Here is a 20146-nt window from a genome sequence, read left to right on the forward strand (position 1 = left end):
ATTTCATAGTATTAGAACTTGCCTTTAGGATGGTTTCCAATGCATTTTAATCCAAACCTCTGGGATATAGTAGGATAGAAATCCCACTCAACTCAGCAGCTAAGCTCACAGCAGGCTGTCCTGCTAAAGGATGAGGAAGCTCATCCACCATGCAAAAGGTTTATTACACTTTGAACAGGCAAAGCCATCTTCACTCCCTGCCCCAAAGCCTTGGGGGGTGATCCCTTTGTCAGGTAGAACGTACTCATTAAGCAGAGGCATGGAGTTGCGCCTCTTGGTCTTCTGCACCATGTTGGCCTGGTTGCGCAGGGATATGCGAATGCAGGAAGCCCCCAGCTTGCAGGGCTCTCCATCCACTTGCATGGGGATGGCCTTGGACGTGGTCAACAGCACCTCCCGGCACTGGTGCAACCGCTCTCCGTGGCCGCCCACTTGCAGTGCTGCCTACAAAAGGAAGAAGAGTGTTGAACAGGAAGGGCCAACCAACGACCAACGTCAGTGGGAGACTGCACATAACCTGAACCTGGGAAAAGAAACATTTTCCCATTACCAGCAGCATCTGAGGCTGCTGTGCAGTGACTCAAATCAACAGCCTCTCCAGCCTAGTATTGCCAGCTCTGACTTGCAGTGGCTGCCCAGAGGTCCCAACAGGGGTGCTTCCCAGTTCCTGCTTCTTCTGAGGACTCTTTAATGTTTAAGTAGAGATGCTAGCAGATGAACTTGGGAGCTGAGACGACATGCATGACGTATGTCTACCACTGAGCCAGGGGAGTGGGCTAGATGACTCTCAGGACCCCTTCCAACTCGACAGTTCTATGATTCTATCTAGTTTAATACTTGTGTCAGACAGCTCCTCCGGGCAAGCTAATAGTTAAACAACAGATCAAGAGGCTGTCACTGTCTTTGTCAGCTAGGCAGGCTTAGCGGCAGCTTAGTTGGTCTTGTTTACTTGTTCAGGTTGCACCAGTGTTAGTGTTATAGAGGCTAGAAGTTCCAGTCCCTCCCCCCAATTCCAGCTGCATCTGCTGTCCTTGATGACCCCAGAGATCAGCCATCAGGAGCTGCCCTGGCTTACCAGGGATGTCATGGTGAAGCCGATGACCTCAAGGCAGCCGTCATCATGGCGCTGGGGTTCAAAGTCATGGTGCTCCCCGGGATTGCCCCAAGGCATGGTGCCTGCGCAGTACCTGAATGAAGACAGGAAGGAGGGGAAGTGTGTTGGGGGCAGAGGATAGCACACCTCTGATCCCTGAGCGTTGGGAGGGAGTCAAAGGAGGGGGAACGCTCCCCGACAGGGAGAGTTACCACTCACCTTGGAATGTTTAGGAAGACGAGGCATTGTGGCTTCAGATCTTGGATTTTGGGGGTCAGGTCTGTCCCATCACACTAAGGAAAGAGGAAAAGGCGACAGTCAGATGTCAAGGCTGGCTGCAGCACAGAAGAACCCCAGGCGTTCTTTCTATCCCTTTCGTGAGGGAACAAAATTCTTAGCGCCTTGATCTTTCCCAAAGATGCATTTGCCCTCTCGATGCCTTCCGCAGGGTTTATCTTTAACACGGCAGCAGAATGACCTTCTCAACCCAATCAATAACCAGTGCCCTCCAAGTGCCTGTTGGCCCCACAGCTGACTCACCACCACTTTGATGTGTTTCGCTAAGTCTCTGGAGCTCCCCATGAGGAAATCGGAAAATGCCGTCTGCCAGAAGAAGAGAAACCGAGTTAGTTCACAGAGGCTGACCAGGCACTGACTAATTTCAAACGGCGCTCTTTGATCCCCACTTATCATGTTGCCTTGGCTCCACTAACCTCTTACCTGCTGGAAGCAAGGCATGCACCCCAGTCAGGATTAAATCCCATCTCCCCCCCCCCATCAAATGATGTCACCAGTGATGTCATCTTATGGGTGGGTAGATTAGGAGAACTGACCCCCAAGATTGGCCCACAGGACAGAAGTTCCCCACCCCTGTTCTAAAGGCTTCCCTGGGAAGAAAAACATTACAGTATGGCCTGTCCTCCAGATGCTCCACATGTTACAGTGAAAAACTCTGGGGACACACTGAGACCAAGGGAACAATTCCTAACTGGGCTGTGAAAGGACATCCCAGTGAACTTACCCCAGCATAGAACATTTTATTCCGAAATCGGCTGTTAAATTTCTCTGGATTGGCCTCTGCAGAAAAAAAAGGTTGCTATGGGTTACTTGTTGCCACATTTGTGACATTAAGTCACATTTCTGTCTCCATGACTGGTTAAATCACAGAAGCACCTTCTCTGCATGCGCATCTCCCCACATTAGAAAAAAGCAGCAGAAAGTCTCTAGTCCCCCACCCAATATCCGCTACCAAAGTTGACCGTCTCTTGCCACAATGTGCTCACACAGCACTCTACTGTATGACAGGATTAGGGGATTATTATTTGTGCTAAACTAGCACTAATATGGACCTTTACCCCTCTTGTTGAAAGGAAAGGCATTTGTTGTACCTTGAAGCCAATTCCTTGTCACTTTCTTCTCCCTCCTGAGTAAGCCCTCTGCTTTCAGCTCATGACCTCCAAAATCATTGGTATGGTTTCCCCACAGGAGGCCATCCCTCCAAGCATGGTGCACTGAGAGCATTGGCCACATCCCACCTGTTGTTGCTATTTACCTCGGGACTCGTGGAATTCCAGTGTCACCCGGGCGTCAAAACCAAGGCTGAAATAATTGTTGAAGACATCAAGAGGGAGCTAAAATTGAGAGTGAGAGGAAACACCACTAAATCTGAGGCTCTGATGAAGGTGAAATGACTTTTCAGCTACTCTATAAATACCCATATGTGACTAAGCAAAGCAGAATTCAATGGAAAAATGCTCTCCTACCCATGAGGGGGATGGATGGGGTGAAACAGTAGTTAGGACAACAGTGTTTTGTCACAGAAGTGCCATGAACATCAAGAGACAAGGGATGAAAAGCCCTGGAGTGGGGAGCCTTAAAGAGTGCTTTAAGGTAAAAAGTAGAGACTGTAGATCCTTAGAAATATTCCACGGTGGGGTTTTGTTTTGTTTTAATTTTCATTTATAACAGAAAACAACCACCTTTCAATGATCATTCAACAATATTTCTAACATTTTAACCTCGACTTTCCTCCTCCTCTTTCTTCGGTTCCTTAAAGTTTCCCCCCCCCCTCACCCCCTGCATATTCCAATTGTTTCAACTTATTCTTTTGATCATCTGTTATCATATATGTTTCAGAAACTGCAAGTTTTTACAGTAATCTTGCTAGTGTCTTAATCTGTTTGCAATTTGCTTGTAAATATTCAACAAAACATTTCCATTCCTTAATAAAAAGTTTGTTGTCTTGATTTCTTAATTCTTCCAGTTAAGTTTCACCATTTCTGCATATTCCCTTAATTTCTGTAAGCCATTCTTCTCTGGTCCGAACTTCTTATTCTTTCCATATTTGAGCAAATATTATTCTAGCGGCTGTAGTTGCATACACAAATAAGTTTCTATATTGTTGAGGTAGCTCTGATCCCACAATCCCCAAAACAAGTATGCTGTGGTTAACCTTTTCACACTGGGCAAAAATCCTGCTCCTTTCCCCGTCTTACTTTCTTCATTGCTATCCTACTTGCTTACTTGACATACATGGCAAAAACCATTAGGTTAGCTAGGGGCAGTTGCAGTTGCCATAACACACCTGACCCACCATGAAATAAACCAGAAGGAAGCATACTAAGTATATCTTTGGTGGGGAGACTGTAGCAGCTGGCCCTAAAAGGGCATGATGGTGTTGTAGGCCTCACCTTGTCTGCTGCCGCCTCATCCTTCTCTTCAGTGTTTGCCTCAGGATTTGGCTCCACCTGCAGACTCCAGCGGTCCAGCTGCACAATCTCTCCCTCTTCTACGTGCGACAGGATCTTTGACAAGGGCTCATCCGTGTAACCCTGTGGGTTGAGATGTTCTCCGTGAAGGACTGACGCAAGATAGCAAGCATTAAGTGACCTCCTTTCGGGAAGGGCTGTGGCTGAGTATCAAAGGTCCAATCCCCAGCAAATTAAGCAGGGCTGGGATAGACTTATTCCTGGAAACCTGGAGACCCACTGCCAGTTACTATAGATAATACTGACTTAAGAATAAGAATACTGACTTATAGGATAAGTGGATAGCTCAGTTGGTTAGAGCATGGTGCTGATAACACCAAGGTTGCAGGTTCAGTCCCCGTATGGGACAGCTGCCTATTCCTGCAGGGGGTTGGACTAGAATTCAGAATTCAGGGGTGCCCAAACTTTTAAGTTTCCTGCTTGGCAGGGGGTTGGACTCGATGGCCTTGTGGTCTCTTCCAGCTCTATGATTCTATAAGAAGGACTGACTCAGCACATCTCACACCCCACTGCTGACCTGGAACACAGTAAAGTCTAGAATTGGTACCGAACTGGCAGTCTTACCCCACCCCAGTTCAACGTCCTTGCCAGGTCATTTCCAGTCCCCAGGGGAAGAATGGCCACAGGCGGTGGAGGGTTCAGGCGCAACTGGTCCAAGATGGAGAGGATCCACCCCACCTATTTAGCCAAGAAAGACAAAGGTTCAGACAGAAATTTGGCTGGGAGCTTCCCTTGCTTTTTTTTTTGGCACATGGCTGTTTTCTCAATATAGGTCAAACTCCAAAAAATGGCAAAAAGAGAGAAGCTGTTAGGAACTGGGGGAAGACCCCATGAGTGGCTACTAGGCCATACATTGCCAGTTAATCTGGTTTGGAACCGACTGGTCACAAGCAAAGCAAAAAAAGAATTATCTGTGAATACTAGAGAGTTATGCAAAAGCAGCTCATAGTTTATAGAGAAGTGGCATGTTGAATAAAGGTCAGCAGGGTAGCAGTACCTGAGCAGTCACTGCAGTGATTTATCCACCAGCCACGCTAATCACAAAACCACCAATGCAGGCCTTGCTCACAAAAACCACCGTCACTAGCATGCAATTCAACTAGCATCTTGGTTGAAGAGGAAGCACACTGCATCCTGGGCAATGTAGTCTTGAATAATGATGAGTGTGTTATAGAACTTGGTGGACCCATCCTTCTCATTTGATTTAGAGCCAATGAACTGTCTTCTTAATTGGCTATCCATGACTGCTATCCATGGTGGTCGTGTTCTATCTGCACTGTTCAAGGTGATACACCTCCAAATGCCAGTTGTTGGGAATAAAATGTAGGGATAGTGCTGTTGCACTCAGGACCTACTTGCAAGCTTCCCAGAGACGTCTGGTTGGCCACTGTATGAAGAGTCCTGGGCCAGATGGGTCTTTGGCCTGATCCTGGTCCTCTTGTGGCGTTATGACATAAACCCTCAAGGGATCGCGGCCACTTACCGTACCATCTCCCCCACATGCCAGAATTCGTAGGTTGTGCACTTTGCGATACATCTCCAACCTGCACAAAGCCCAGAAGAAGTGATAGTTAAGAGGACAAGAACAGAATGTGCAGCATTAACAGGAAGCAACCCGTTTTCATATAATCTTTCAGAAATGTAGAAGCTGAGTAAGAACCCGTCAAGACATGTTTGTCTTTGGAACCAATCCTCAATCTGGCACCATCTTCAAGCTACCATGGATGGCGGCTAACAGATTGAGGATGGATGGCGGCTAACAGATTGAGGTTGAATCCTGACAAGACAGAAGTACTGTTTCTGGGGGACAGGGGGCGGGCAGGTGTGGGGGATTCCCTGGTCCTGAATGGGGTAACTGTGCCCCTGAAGGACCAGGTGCGCAGCCTGGGAGTCATTTTGGACTCACAGCTGTCCATGGAGGCACAGGTTAAATCTGTGTCCAGGGCAGCTGTTTACCAGCTCCATCTGGTACGTAGGCTGAGACCCTATCTGCCCGCGGACTGTCTCGCCAGAGTGGTGCATGCTCTGGTTATCTCCCGCTGGGACTACTGCAATGCACTCTACGTGGGGCTACCTTTGAAGGTAACTCGGAAACTACAACTAATCCAGAATGCGGCAGCTAGACTGGTGACTGGGGGCGGCCGCCGAGACCATATAACACCGGTCTTGAAAGACCTACATTGGCTCCCAGTACGTTTCCGAGCACAATTCAAAGTGTTGGTGCTGACCTTTAAAGCCCTAAACGGCTTCGGTCCAGTATACCTGAAGGAGCGTCTCCACCCCCATCATTCTGCCCAGACGCTGAGGTCCAGCGCCGAGGGCCTTCTGGCGATTCCCTCATTGCGAGAAGCAAAGCTACAGGGAACCAGGCAGAGGGCCTTCTCGGTAGTGGCGCCCGCCCTGTGGAACGCCCTCCCATCAGATGTCAAAGCGATAAACAACTACCTGACATTCAGGAGACATCTTAAGGCAGCCCTGTTCAGGGAAGTTTTTAACGTGTGATATTTTATTGTATTTTTGGTTTTTATGGAAGCCGCCCAGAGTGGCTGGGGACACCCAGCCAGATGGGCGGGGTATAAATAATAAATTTATTATTATTATTATTATTATTATTATTATTATTATTATTATTATTATTACCAGAAAGAGCTGTATGGCCAAAATCAGAGGAAGAGGGTACTGGGCAAGAAGGACTGTACTTTGGATGATGTAATTTAGACTAGGAATTCCCAACTCCACTTATTTGGGAGAAAGCTCCACTAAAATCAGTAGGATTTACTTTTGAGTGGACATGGGTAGGACTGCACTATTAGATTCTCCTTCCTTCAGGAAGCAGAAGGTGTCCTGGTTAGAAGGTGTAAACAGTAGTTCTTTTTTCTGCTGCACTTGGGCCCTAACTGAAAAGAAGCATAGCAGCTAGGGACTTGTGATGAATTTGAGAAACGATGGTTCTGCCCTGAAGTCTGCTTCATTATCTGTGTGTGAAAAGTCTCTCTCTTAGCCCAGGTGGGCCCTTCAGATGTTGCTGAACAATAATTTCCATCACCCCTGGGTGAAGGAAGAAGCCTGCTGGGGCTGATGGGAATTGCAGTTCAGCCAGAGATTCCCTAATTCACCTCATAGGGTTGTTCATTTTGTTCTATTCCACTCTCTCTTTAGACCATTATCAGCACTTTTCAACTGAAAGTACTTCACTGTATATCAAGCAGTACAAGTACCACCAGTTGAAAAGCCCTGCTTTACACGGTCAACAGTAGCTTAGATTGAATGGGTCATCCAGCTTGAAAAATGACAGAACATCAGGTGTTCCCACTCTTCTGATACTAAGTGCCACTCTCTGCTCCTTGGAAGATATACAGGATGCAAATGTAAACACACAAACACACAAAAACCAGAATATGTGGAGATTTTCCGGGAATTTCAGTCCTGTGTCTTTTAGAAAAGGCCTCTCTACTGGGATGGGGCTAAGACTCATTCAGACAGATACTCACGCTTCTTTGGGGCCTCCCTGGCTGAGATCAAAAACTTGTCGAGGGTTGAGGTACCACATAAATGACTGGATTATTTTTGTTCCCTAAAAATTATGGAGAAAGAAGAGTCAGGAAATTCGGAAACAAACTGAAGGAGGACTAGGGCTAAAATACAGGTGTGTCAGCATATGGTCTGCAACCAATGGAATAAAATGCTTGAAAAATACACTTACCTGATTCCCACCACTTTTGGGGTTCACAAACACAAGCAGCGGCTTCATGAGAGGTGCTGGGACAGGCTTGATGACAAAGGGTTTCCATCGCCCTTCCTGCAAAATAACATTAGTAATGATTAAGGATAATGACCCAGATTATGGTGAAATAAGAGCTTATGCCTGGGAAGCTCAATTCGTTTGTTTTTGTAGGACCCCAGTTATTATCACCACTAAAGTCTACATTACTCTGTTAGTACAAGTTGTGTAAAACTGGACAAACATGCATGATCTGTTCTTCATGGGCAAATATAAGCAGGGATGTATTTTGGCTTTGGCAGAAGTTGGAGTTCACTGTTCATTTCTGGTCAAGGTCTCTGGAAACAGGCATAAATATAATGGGGAAAGTTGGGTCACTGGAAGCTTCAACCATCGGTTGCCAGCTTTATAAGTTTCATTACAAAAGTACAAAGTTGTTGTCAGCCTTTTCTCCTTTTGGACTTCAATCCCCACCATCCTGAGAAACAAGCTGTCTCCTTTTGGACTGCCACTAACGTTGCCTCAGGTAGGGAAGCAAAAGCTCCCCAAGCCTTTAATCCCATGTGATCAGTTAGCAATATTTAGGATTTATTGACAATGTGGTATCAAAGCAGCATTAACTAGGTTCTCCTCCTCCATTCAAAAACAGTACTTAAATTCAGTGACTAAACCTTAATGATTTAAAATGTGGTCCTCCATTTGCTGCAGTGTCTCTCTGCTAACAAGTCAAGAGCCATCCTTAGCACACAGCATCCTTAGGAAACTGACAGCTGGTGACTATGCAACTAAACTGTACATTATTAGTGATCACCGGAGACTAGTAATTCTATGACAGAAATGGGGACTCTGTGGCCCTCCAGATGTTTCTGAACCACAACCCCTACCATCCTTGGCTAGGGTTGATCAGAGTTTAGGTCCAACTCTCATCCATCCCAGGGTTATTGTCAGGGAACTGACATCGGAGCAGAGTGGAGAGGCTAGGCTCCCAGATTCTGCCGGAGAGGGAACCAGTAAGGGAAGAGAGAGAACGTCCTCTGGGGAAAGAAGTCCAGGTGACACCAGGAAGAAGGGAGAGGCAGAGAGCACTTCGGAGGGGAGGCTCCGAGACTCTTCCAGTGAAGTCAGTGAGGAGAGTGGAGGACCACCGCTTGGCACGCCCACTCTGCGCAGAAGGCTTCCGCGCAGAGGCGAGGAGGAGGTTGTCCGTTAAGGAATTCTTATGCTGGAGGAAATTTAGGAGACACCCACTGACGGATTCTGCCAGCGACTGAGGCAGCCGCGCAAAAGGGCTGCTCAGCCAGGGAAAGACGCAACCACCCCTAAGCAGTTGGAACAGCTGGAGGTTTACACACAAGCAACCCCAATTCCCATGATAGTTATATTATAAAGGAGCCAAGGGAGGGGGTGGAGGGAAGTCAGGGGATTCAAGTAATCCCATACTGTGGATTCAATACGAATTGTATATATAGTTGTTTTAAATGTTTTATTTTATGCCTTTTATTCTTCTTAAAGTAATGCTTTTGTTTTTGTGAAAATTAATAAAAAATTAAAGAAAACAAAAATCCCAGGGTCCCTATCTTTGGAAAAGTAACTGAATGTGTTACTGAACCATATTCCCAGCAGAAATAGACTAGAATTCTATGGCTGACCCCTCTCCTCCTCCCTGTGTAGAATAGCACAATGAAATGTTGAAGCATTCAGTCAACCAGAGTTTCCCAAGGTAGCAACCAGGACTTCCCAGTTTGGACAAAATGGGAAATTCCGCTTAACTGGAAACTTCCTCATGTTGCTGAAGGGTGCTGCAAAGAGGACGCTTGAGCAATCAAAATGCTCATACATACGTTTGCTTATTAAGCCAAGATAAAATCATTCAAAGACAAACTATGTCTTCTAAAATTCATCACAGATTATATCAGAGAATTCATCGTAACTGTTTTTATCTTGCATGGTCGATCATCAGTGTAAGTTTCTCCATTTTTTGTGGTTATATGCATTTAGTTACAGCATTTAATCCTTCTTATGTTTGTTATGCCAACTTTAAGATAAAAATGGATTTTCTATATACAATTATTGGTTTATAATGCAAGTATTTATATTATTACATTTTGTTCAGTTCTTCTTAATTTTTGAGCAGAGGATGCAGTTCTGCCCTTTCAGAGATTCCATTTGGGAGATTCCATGCAATTTCACTGTTTTTCTTGAAATTGAGGAAAATCAAAATACCTCCTCTATTTTGATATGTTAGTTAGAACATTTGCTATTTGTAAATTAACCAAGCAATTGTTTATGAGAGCACAGATTATTTTTTAAAAGTGTTCCACTTCCCCCAGCATGCTAAAAACATTTGTAAGTAAAACACTGGAGGAAAAACCCAAACACTAGTCTATTGCCTGGTATTTTTGCCACTGATCTCTCAGCACCACCACCTCTTCAGTTTGCATCTTAGTTCTCAGTCTTTCCCTATCCTAGTTCTGTTCTCTGACCTCAGGACCCTTCTTGCTGGATTTCCTCCTGAACGATGTCCTCTTTTTCTTCTTACTTGACTTTAGCGGGTTCTAGAGATGAGGGAAAAGAAGAAGCAATGTAAACGAGGAGCTGGTTTAAATGAGCCCCTGTTTTAAATGGAAAAGAAACCCGAGGGGGCAACCTACTTGGGGATGTCGGACCCGTAGGATCCAAGTGGGGGGGATGACAACAGCGGCATGTGCCCCTAGTGAGCAGGGCTCCTCAATGTGCTGCAGCATGAAGCATGAAACTTTACTGTGATACTGAAAGGAAAAGGAGAAAGCCAGTTAGTGTCTACAGAACTGTCCAGGACAATCACAGTCTTCAGTGTGTCTGTTCCAAACACTGGCCACGTCTACCCACGCAGCAGAATGATGTAGCAATCAGGGGGTAAAGTGATAAGGAATGGGCTGTACCACTTCAGATTGCAGGGGGCAGGATCACCATTTTTAATGCTCCCCTTACTTTAAGAAAAACAAAAAAACCTAAACAAGAAGACTAGTACTTCCAAACTCTGGGGCGAGGGAGGCAAAGGAGGCAGAGGTGTTTGTGTTTAGAAAGGGAGGGCAATTTAGCAAACAGATACATGCTGCACTCACTGCTTGCTTACACCAGGAACAGCTGATGGCTACAATCTCCTTGCTGTGAAAGGCGAATTTTTGCTGGAAACCCTGCACAGGGAGACAGGAAAATAAGGAGAAAGTTGCACATCACTTCAAGTTTCTTTTTATATCATAGCAATAAACCTGTGGTCCATGAATTTACAACAACAAAGAGTTGAGTAGCATCTTAGAAACAAATAAATGTAACGTGACGTGAATATAATGTGGACATTGGAGCAGAAAAGACTATTTATATATGTGACCACGGCTGCGCAGATGTTATTGACTCAGAGATGGATAGAAGATAAAGTCCCGACCAGAGAAGAATGGCAGATAGAGTTGATGCATTATGCCAAAATGGCAAAAATGACCAGAAGAATCAGAAATCAGGAAGACCAAAATTTTAATAAGGAATGAGGGAAATTTATAATTTATCTTAAAAACCATTGTAATCAGTTAAAATTATTAGTAGGATTGGAATAACACTCGTAGTTTAATCATGAATTTTTGATATAATGGAGATGTAAAAGGTTTGGATTATTATAAAAGATGCAGAAGAAAATGACTAACAAGAGGACCCACAAAGGGGAGGAGGGAAGTACAGGAGATTCTTTGGAATCTTGTTTTTATGTTGTATGCTGGATATGTGATTGTAAAACTTTAATTTGAAAAACTAAATAAATAAATTTATTTTTAATAAATAAATTAATAAATAATAATAATAATTTATTTATATCCTGCCCTCCCCAGCCAAAGCCAGGCTCAGAGCAGCTAACAACAGTAAAAATAACACATAAAAGCACAATCAATTAATTGAAATACATTCTAAAATCAATTCATTCTAAAATCAATTCAAAATCAAATTAATGGCAACCATTGGGCTGGAGTGCTATGAGGATTACAGAAGGAGGGGGTCAGGCTGCGCCTTGGCCAAAGACCTGGTGAAAGAGCTCTGTCTTGCAGGCCCTGCGGAAAGATGTCAAGTCCCGCAGGGTCCTAGTCTCTTGTGACAGAGCGTTCCACCAGATCGGGGCCACGGCTGAAAAAGCCCTGGCTCTGGTTGAGGCCAGCCTAACCTCCCTGTGGCCCGGGACCTCCAAGATGTTTTTATTTGAAGACTGTAAGGTCCTCCATGGGACATACCTGGAGAGGCGGTCCCGTAGGTACGAGGATCCTAGGCCGTATAGGGCTTTAAAGAAAGAATATATTGTGGACAAATATCCTTCATCAGACACATAACTCTTGTCCCAATGTGCTAGTCTTTATAGGACCAAAAGGAAGTGTATTTCCCCTCCTACAGTCAGGGCTTTCCCCCCGGTGAGTTCCGGCTCCTCTTTGGTGCATTCCGGCACCTCTATAGCATGGTGGCATGGCACTTGGGACTGCACGACAGGGGCTGTGAGTGGAACACTGACTGGTGGGGCGCGGAGAGGTGAGCTCAACAACTTTGGGTGGGTTTTGGAAAATGGTCTGTGGGTGAGAACCTTGCCATGAATCTCAGTTATGACATGGGTGGTAGTTGTTGTTGCTGTTGTTGTTAATGTGATTATATAATTATATAACAATTATAATACGTTGCTGTTATTTGGAGAAGGAAAACTCTGATCCCTCAGTGCCTTGCAGAATATCTTGGGGAGAAGAAAAGGCTAAGGAGGAAACTCTACACAAATCCAGATTAGAGTCCCTAAGACTGTTGAATGGCACCTTGTATGCTTCCTTCCAGCAACTCCTGAAGCCAAGCTAGGGTCAAATACATTCGGTGCTCCTCATGCAGTGGTTTGACTTCACCCCGCGAGGCACACTCTATTGTCTCTCAAGACAATCAGATGCCAACAATGATAGTAACTTATTTCTAAACCACCCATCATTTGAGAATCACAAGGCTGCATACGACAATAAAAAATTATTATTAATAATAATAATAATAATAATAATAATAATAATAATTTATTATTTATACCCCGCCCATCTGGCTGGGTTTCCCCAGCCACTCTGGGTGGATTCCAACGAAACACTAAAATACAATAACCTATTAAACATTAAAAGCTTCCCATGCAGGGCTGCCTTCAGATGTCTTCTAAAAGTTTGGTAGTTACTTTTCTCTTCGACATCTGGTGAGAGGGCATTCCACAGGGCAGAAGGCCCTCTGCCTGGTTCCCTGTAACTTGGCTTCTAGTAGTGAGGGAACTGCCAGAAGGCCATCGGTGCTGGACCTCAGTGTCCGGGCAGAACGATGGAGGTGGAGGCGCTCCTTCAAGTATACTGGATAGAGGCCGTTTAGGGCTTTAAAGGCCAGCACCAACACTTTGAACTGTGCTCGGAAACGGACTGGGAGCCAATGTAGGTCTTTCAGGACTGGTGCTCTATGGTCTTGGCGGCCGCTCCAAGTCATCAGTCTAGCTGCCGTATTCTGGATTAGTTGTAGTTTCCGGGTCACCTTCAAAGGTAGCCCCATGTAGAGCGCATTGCAGTAGTCCAAGCGAGAGAGAGATATATTAAAGCCAGGCAATTCAAAACATATTGTGCAGAAGACTCAAGTTCTCTCAAAAGCCTGAATAAACATGCCTTCAGATGGAAACAAAGAGGTGATACTGAAGAGGCCTCAGAAAGATGCGTAGCAGTGTCAGAAAACAAAACTTCTGTATCGCTTCCCAGCAACTGAAGCGCTTGATATAAGCTCAAGTTGCGTAAGAAACTTGATCTGAAAAGGTTTTATTGCAGATCTCAGTTCCAGCTTCATTGTACCCTTCAAGCTATATCTGCACAGGTTTCCCCCTCACCTTTCCACACTGTCGACATTTCCCTTCCTGACGTCTCCGATGTACCCAATGATGCCGCACAACCGTAGGCTGTGGAGAAACATGTGAACAGTTTAAAGGACGAGGAAATGGGAGAGACACATATACCGTCCCCTGAGCACACATCTAGGCTGGGATGCTTAGAAGCCAAGGCCTCCAATGCTGCCTTGACAATCCAGAACAGAGTAAGCCACCTTCACCTTTCCCCGCTTCAGAACCACCTCAAACTCAGAAAGTATGCCTCAGAGCCAAACAAGGACAAATGCAGAGCACTTCCAAAGGCAAGTATTCAGCGCCCATTACTGAAGATGAAAAAAGTACTTTCTTTTTAAGATGCACCAAACACAAACTATTCAAAACAATATTACATGGCATTGAATACAAGAATAGTCTACCATCTACATATTTGCTGCGAGTAATACCTCAAGGCTATGAGCAAGCAATCCATGTTGCAACACAGAGAGATTATGCTATATGTAGCTTTTCTTTCTGAAACGAGGTTAAATACACAGGAGTAACAGGCAAGGCTGTGCTTAGCGGCAAAAGGAACAAATTCCTGGTCCCATTTAACAACATGGATCCTCACGGCTTCAAATTTATTAAATTGTTAGAAGTCGAATGAGTATAGGCTGTTTAGTGAAATTACCTTAACTTAACCACAACATGAGATAGCTGCTCATTTCATGGTTATGTAGAAAATAAAGTTCTGTGGGATGCAATCTGTAGCTTTGAAGGTGGCTGACAGGATGATTTTCAGCAATCCTATGCACTAAGACTTCTCTCATTGACTGAAATCAATGGACAGGGGCAAAGAGCAGGGCTTTCTCTGCAATTAAGTGCCCTCTCCCTTATTGGATTTCTCACTCTTCCCCACCACACTGCCCCGTTGCAAAAAAGAAGAAAAAAAGGCCTTACTGGCTATCTTTGTCTCTCAGAAATTAGCTAAAGGCAATTTATTTCAGCTGGTGTTCAGAGGCAGAAACAGATGCCAATTTTATGATAACTTGTTATTCTTTTATTGCCTGTAAATGTTTAATTGTTTATATATTTTTATGGTTGTTAATGTTTTACTACTAACTATTGCTCTATTCTTAACTGTAAGCTGCCCCAAGAGCCATTTTATAAGGGCCATGTGGTAGGATATAAATGCAATACATACATAAATAAATTTGTGCAAGTATTCAGCAAAGACCATAATTTACTTTTTTCCCTAGTCTCTGTTGAAAGTGAACGCTGCAAGCACGGCAATTCAGGAAAATGTGACCAGGTATTTATTTTTACATCTTTTCCTGTACAATCTTCTTAACATTTCTTGATTACTCAGATATTCACCAGATTCACTCCAATAATGATTCTATTAGGAGTCACAAAGGTGAGACTCAAAGACAGGCTGCACTTCTAATCCCACCAAGCCAAGAGAAAACACACCAAAAAACAAGTCAGGATAAAACCTAAGGGTTACCATAGTGACTTGGTTACTAAGAATGAGAGTTACAGTGGTACCTCGGAAGTTGAACGGAATCCGTTCTGGAAGTCCATTCGAATTCCAAAACGTTCGGAAACCAAAGCTCCTGCAGCCAATCAGAAGCTGTGGAAGCCGCATCGGATGTTTGGGTTCCAAAGAACATTTGCAAACCAGGACACTCACTTCCGGGTTTGCGACATTCGGGAGCCAAAACGTTCGACTCACAAGGCGTTCAGGGTCCAAGGTACGACTGTACACCTTCCTCCACTGGGAATGCTATGTCTGTATGTTAAAATTGCTTGGCTCTTTAAAAATATGTTCGAAGGAAGATTCCTTTAGGTCTACATCCAGTTTGAGAGCCGGTGCAAAGTCTGTTCAGGTGAAGCACATGTTCAAGTTTTCTCTATGACAGTGTTTCCCAACCACTGTTCCGCGGCACACTAGTGTGCCGCGAGATGTTGCCTGGTGTGCCGCGGGAAAAATTAAAAAATTTGAAAGATTTTTTTTTTAAAGTCAAATTTTCGATTGGGGCGCCGTCACTAGATGACCCCTGGGGTTCCCTCCCTCCCTCCCGCTCTGCGCCTCCCTCCTCCTCCTCCGGGGAGGCCCTTCCTGGCTCTCGGCCAAGGCTTGGCGGCTGCCACTCACTCACTCGCTCGCCCACCCGTCCCTCCATCCCTGCACCCGGCCTCTCCCCCTCCGTCCCCGGCGCGGGGGCTGCCGGGATCCGTAGTCCCCTCGCCCTTGGGCTCCGCGCCCGTGCGGGGTGCGCAAACTACGTTTCCCAGCGTGGTCTGGCGGGCCGGGCGTTTTGTTTGAAGCGCTCTTCTCCCGGCCATGGAATGAGCGCAGCGGCGGCGGCCGGGCAGGCAGGGGCTCTTCCGCGCAGACCCCGTGCAGCCTGCCTGCGCCCCCGCAGAGATCGGGCGGCAGGATGGAGCCCGGGGATCCCCGCGGAGGCGGAGGCGGAGGCGGAGCGGCGGAGGCGGAGGCTGCCCCCCAGGTAGGGCTGCGTCGGGGGGTTTTAATTTTTGCAATGCTGCATCCGCGCCGGAGAGGACGCATCAGACTGCGGGGAGACCCCTTGGCGGGCGTGCAAGGCAATGCATGCGTGCAGGCATTGCATGGAGTGCAGTGCAATGCAATGGCAACGCGGCGCCCTGCATGCATGCATGCAACTTCCACCGGCGCTCCGGACTTGGCAGGTGAGGGGGGTCCCCAGTGGGCAGCAGAGAGAGCCGGGAGGGCGAAGGGGAGCCGGGGGGGAGCAGCGCTGCTCCCCGAGCCGAGCCCGGGGGGAAACTTCGGCGTCGTTGCGCCGGGTGTTGGAAGCGGAGGCTGGCGGGGGCCCCTCACCTGCAAAACCTGGTAGCCTCTTATATACTTCGTGCATTGCATTCATTGCCCGCTTTCTCCTCCAAGGAGCTCCCGGGGGCGCGTGTGGTTCTCCCCGTGTTATCCTCGCAACAACAGCCCTGCGAGGTGGGTCAGGCGAGTGGCCCAAGGGAGCACCCAGGGATTGTCCTGGCCAGGTGGGGTGATTTGAACCCTGCTCTCTGCCTGGTCTTCGTCCTCATTTAGCCTCCACATGTGCATGACTGTGCATGACTGAGGTTTTCCCCCCTCGTCTTGGCTATGGTGTGAGTCTGTGCTGTTAATTAATGGGGTTCTGCCTTCGGAGAAGATGAGCCAGCCCTCAAGGAGGTGATTATGTAATTTGCTAGCAATTCATGTCCCTCCCGGCGTGACGCTGCGCGCTGACGTCACGGGGCTGTAATGGTGGTGTGCCTCGAGATTTTTTTCATGAAACAAGTGTGCCTTTGCCCAAAAAAGGTTGGGAAACACTGCTCTATGAAGCTGTAAGCACGTGGATGTGTTAAAATCTCACTTCAAGTATGGACGCTGCCTGATGGTTTGCCAGTATGGATACTCATTGGCCCAGCCCTCTACCTTTCAGCACCATGGAGAGTTCTCTTCCTCTAGGGACTGAATTAAGTGGTGGAAGTATGCCGTGACTAGCCACGCACTCCCCAGCATGCACCAGTCCCTTCAGAGGTTATTACTAGTAGCTCAAGAGTAGTCAATGATGTTTTTGGGCTACAACATTACCCCTGATCATTAGTCACTACTGGTTGGTGCTGATGGGAGTTGTAGCTCAACAGCATCTGAATGGCATAACACTGGCTACCTCTGTACTAACTGGTAAATTAGTCCACTCTTTCCTTAGATTAGAAAATTCCACTCATTACTATAATGTATCAATAATAGATAATGGGTGGCATCTCACTGTTGTACCTCAATGTGCAAATTTTCAAAAGAAATGCTCAGGAGGGATGGGCCATAGTGAGTCTTTTACTGCTCAGACACATGTTAGCACCTCAAGTTCAGAGAGGTATACAACTTTAAACCTGGCTATGGACAGTTTGTCACCTCAGAACCGAATGAGGCCAAAGATTTCACAGCCACCTGCATCAAAGGGTGCATGCACACAATTTCCTTGTGCTACAGATCAATAAACAGTCCACAAAGCTCTTACCTCTCGGACATTTCTTGATCCAGATTCCCTGAAGGAAGGCTTGCATCGAAAATTTATCTGTGGATTTAACAGAAAGATGGGTGGAAAGCTTTGTTGTTGTTGTTGTTTTTTAATATAACATAAAATGTGAAGCATTTCTGTCCTGTGAGGACTACATTATTTGCCATTCCCTCTTTCCTCCCACTCAGTCCTCTCAATGAATAATTGAGCATATGCACATATGAGATTACTTTATATTGAGTCAAGCCATCAATTCATCTAGCTCAATACTATCTATTCTAACTGGCAGCAGCCCTGCAAGGCCTCTCACAGAGGCATTTCCCAGCCCTGCTGCTTGAAATCATTTAAGTGGAGATACCAGAGACTGAACCCAAGGCCAGCTGGATGCAAAGCTATCGGCTTTGGCATCTCTAAATGCAAAAGTTATTTGCCTACAGAGTCAAGAAGGAACAAAATATGACAGAGGGAGCTTGGTTCTTTGGAATTTCTCCTAGCAGGCATATAAGCGTTCATGGAAATTGGATCTGGCAGGAACGTTCTTTTTTTAAAAAGGAGGTTGATATCCCATCTCTCCAAGCACAGCTCAAGAGCTTAACTAGATTTTACTCACTTTCTCTAGCTGTTCTATGCAGGGTGTGTGGACTACAATCTTGCAGGCAGCACACTTGCGCTTGGAGAGAGGTTTTTGCTGCAAGACAAGGAAGGCAAGAAGTTTACATCATCTGCGAGTGACTGGCAAGCCTGCAACAAGCTCAACACTCAAATAACTGTTTGTGCAGAGAAGAAACCATATGGAACACACAAGTGTAGGGTAAGAATGCTGCAGGTAATGGCTTCCTCTTCGTCCTTCCATCCCAATATATGCACCAGGGGAGAGGATGGAGATGGAATGGATTGTGCATGGAGTGCATTACCTCCCACTTTTGTTGGCCTTAATGAAGCAAATGGAATCCAGGCACTGAAATATATTGACCGACTGATCACAGCCCCCTACCCGCAAAGCAAAGGGTGCCATCAAAGGGACAGCTGGAAATATGTATTTATTTCTATCATTCTGTATACTTGAGGTGGGTTCTCATTTTCTCCCAAAAGCCTTATAAATTAAAAACATAAAAACACCATGCAATCAGGGGGAGAATTACAAGCTAATTTAGATGAATTTGCATCAAGGAAGTTTCTTCCAGCTCTACAAGATAAACATAAAGCTTGTGATTGCATTTCCGCCCGCTTTTCTTTATTTTTAAATCTTCCTGGAAAGCTTTTTCAGTGTGACTCACCCTTTTGTGGCAGCCAAAAAAGATACAGGCGCACAGTACAAAAGGGGGAGGAAAATCCTGAATTCTAATACTAGTAAGATACAGTGGCTAGAATGAATAAAACTCATTTAAAGCAGTTTGTAGAATTTGCTACTTTAAAAAAAAAAGTTGGGAGGGCAAGGAAGGTCACCAAATGCTGAACAACAAGTATGCAGAGATAAGGAGTGTGTGGACATTCAGCAGAATTACCAACTTATCATCACAGAATAACAGAAGGGTAGAGTTGGAAGGGTCCCTCGTCCAACCCCCTGCAGTGCAGGAATATCAACTAAAGCATCCATGACCTCTGCTTAACGAAGGAGTGTCCACCACCTCTTGTGAGCGTCTTACTGCCAAATAGTTCTTCCTGATGTTTAGTTGCAATCTCCTTTCTTGTAACTCGAATCCACTGGTTTGGGTCCTACCCTCCAGATCAGGAGAAAACAAGCTTGCTCCATCTTCCATGTGACAGCCCTTCAGATATTTGAAGATGGCTACCAAACCTCCTCTCCATCTCCTCTGTTCCAGGTTAAACATACCCAACTCCCTCAACTGTTCCTCACAAGGCTTGGTTTTCAGACCCTTGATCATCTTGGTCACCCTCCTGCCCATCTAGCCCACTATTAAGAGTGGCAATTCATTCAAGGCCCCAGGCAGTGTTGCTACCTCCAATCTTTTCTAGCGAGTGATGCTGGGGGAAATGAGTCTGGGTCCTTACGGGCGATATTCAACTGGGTTTTACCCAGAATCAACCCACTTATTCATATTCATGAATTTCAATAGATCTACTCCCAGTAAAACTTAGTTGAATTACCACCCTAAGGACACAAAGCATGTACTCTGCCGCTGAACTATCGTTCTCTATACACATGAAGCTGCTTTGCACAACATGACTAGTTTGCCCTTGCACTGCTTTCCCTCAAATTGTTAAAAGAAGATATGGGCAGGGTGGGGGGAGGCGGGAGAAATAATTTTGATCGGGACCTTTCCATGAGCAAAGAGTTTAAGCCCTGCTTGGTGGTGCCAATCCAGTTCAGGCCCTCTACCTTCAGGTTTTGGTTTTTTTTAAGAGCTACAAAAGAACAACCTATGCAGCAAATATCACATCTAGTTTGACCCAGAGGCTGTTGCCTGACTGGCAGCAGTTCTTTGAGACCCTTTTAAATGGAACCGCCAAGGACCTTCTGCACAAAAAGCTCATGCTCCACCACCAATACTTGCCCCACTTTTACTTAAGACATTTTTGTAGAAATACGCTGTAAATGTGCAGGTTCTCTCTGTGCAGCTAATAACACTACACACACACTGCAATTCAAAACAATAAGCAGAAAGGTTTCTCATGTTCATACTTCCAGATTTTGTG

General features: G+C 45.7%; 1 protein-coding gene across 11 annotated transcripts in view; it reads right to left on the reverse strand.

Annotated features, from left to right (window-relative positions):
• DGKZ (diacylglycerol kinase zeta) overlaps window positions 1-20146 on the reverse strand; it is a 157320-nt gene that overhangs the window by 31231 nt on the left and 105943 nt on the right. For all 11 annotated transcript variants that reach the window (XM_082223962.1, XM_082223964.1, XM_082223968.1 and 8 more), the window contains 17 exons: window positions 18099-18176; window positions 17489-17545; window positions 13470-13538; window positions 10687-10758; window positions 10234-10350; window positions 10066-10137; window positions 7565-7660; window positions 7353-7435; window positions 5345-5405; window positions 4426-4539; window positions 3784-3924; window positions 2646-2724; window positions 2115-2170; window positions 1634-1696; window positions 1313-1386; window positions 1076-1187; window positions 245-444 (listed from right to left, as the gene is read on the reverse strand). In XM_082223962.1, the coding sequence (XP_082080088.1) occupies window positions 245-444; window positions 1076-1187; window positions 1313-1386; window positions 1634-1696; window positions 2115-2170; window positions 2646-2724; window positions 3784-3924; window positions 4426-4539; window positions 5345-5405; window positions 7353-7435; window positions 7565-7660; window positions 10066-10137; window positions 10234-10350; window positions 10687-10758; window positions 13470-13538; window positions 17489-17545; window positions 18099-18176 (1544 nt within the window). The remainder of the gene's footprint in view (window positions 1-244; window positions 445-1075; window positions 1188-1312; window positions 1387-1633; window positions 1697-2114; window positions 2171-2645; window positions 2725-3783; window positions 3925-4425; window positions 4540-5344; window positions 5406-7352; window positions 7436-7564; window positions 7661-10065; window positions 10138-10233; window positions 10351-10686; window positions 10759-13469; window positions 13539-17488; window positions 17546-18098; window positions 18177-20146) is intronic.

The sequence above is a fragment of the Podarcis vaucheri genome, assembly GCF_965113315.1.
Source record: "Podarcis vaucheri genome assembly, chromosome: 1".
Lineage (NCBI taxonomy): Eukaryota > Metazoa > Chordata > Lepidosauria > Squamata > Lacertidae > Podarcis > Podarcis vaucheri.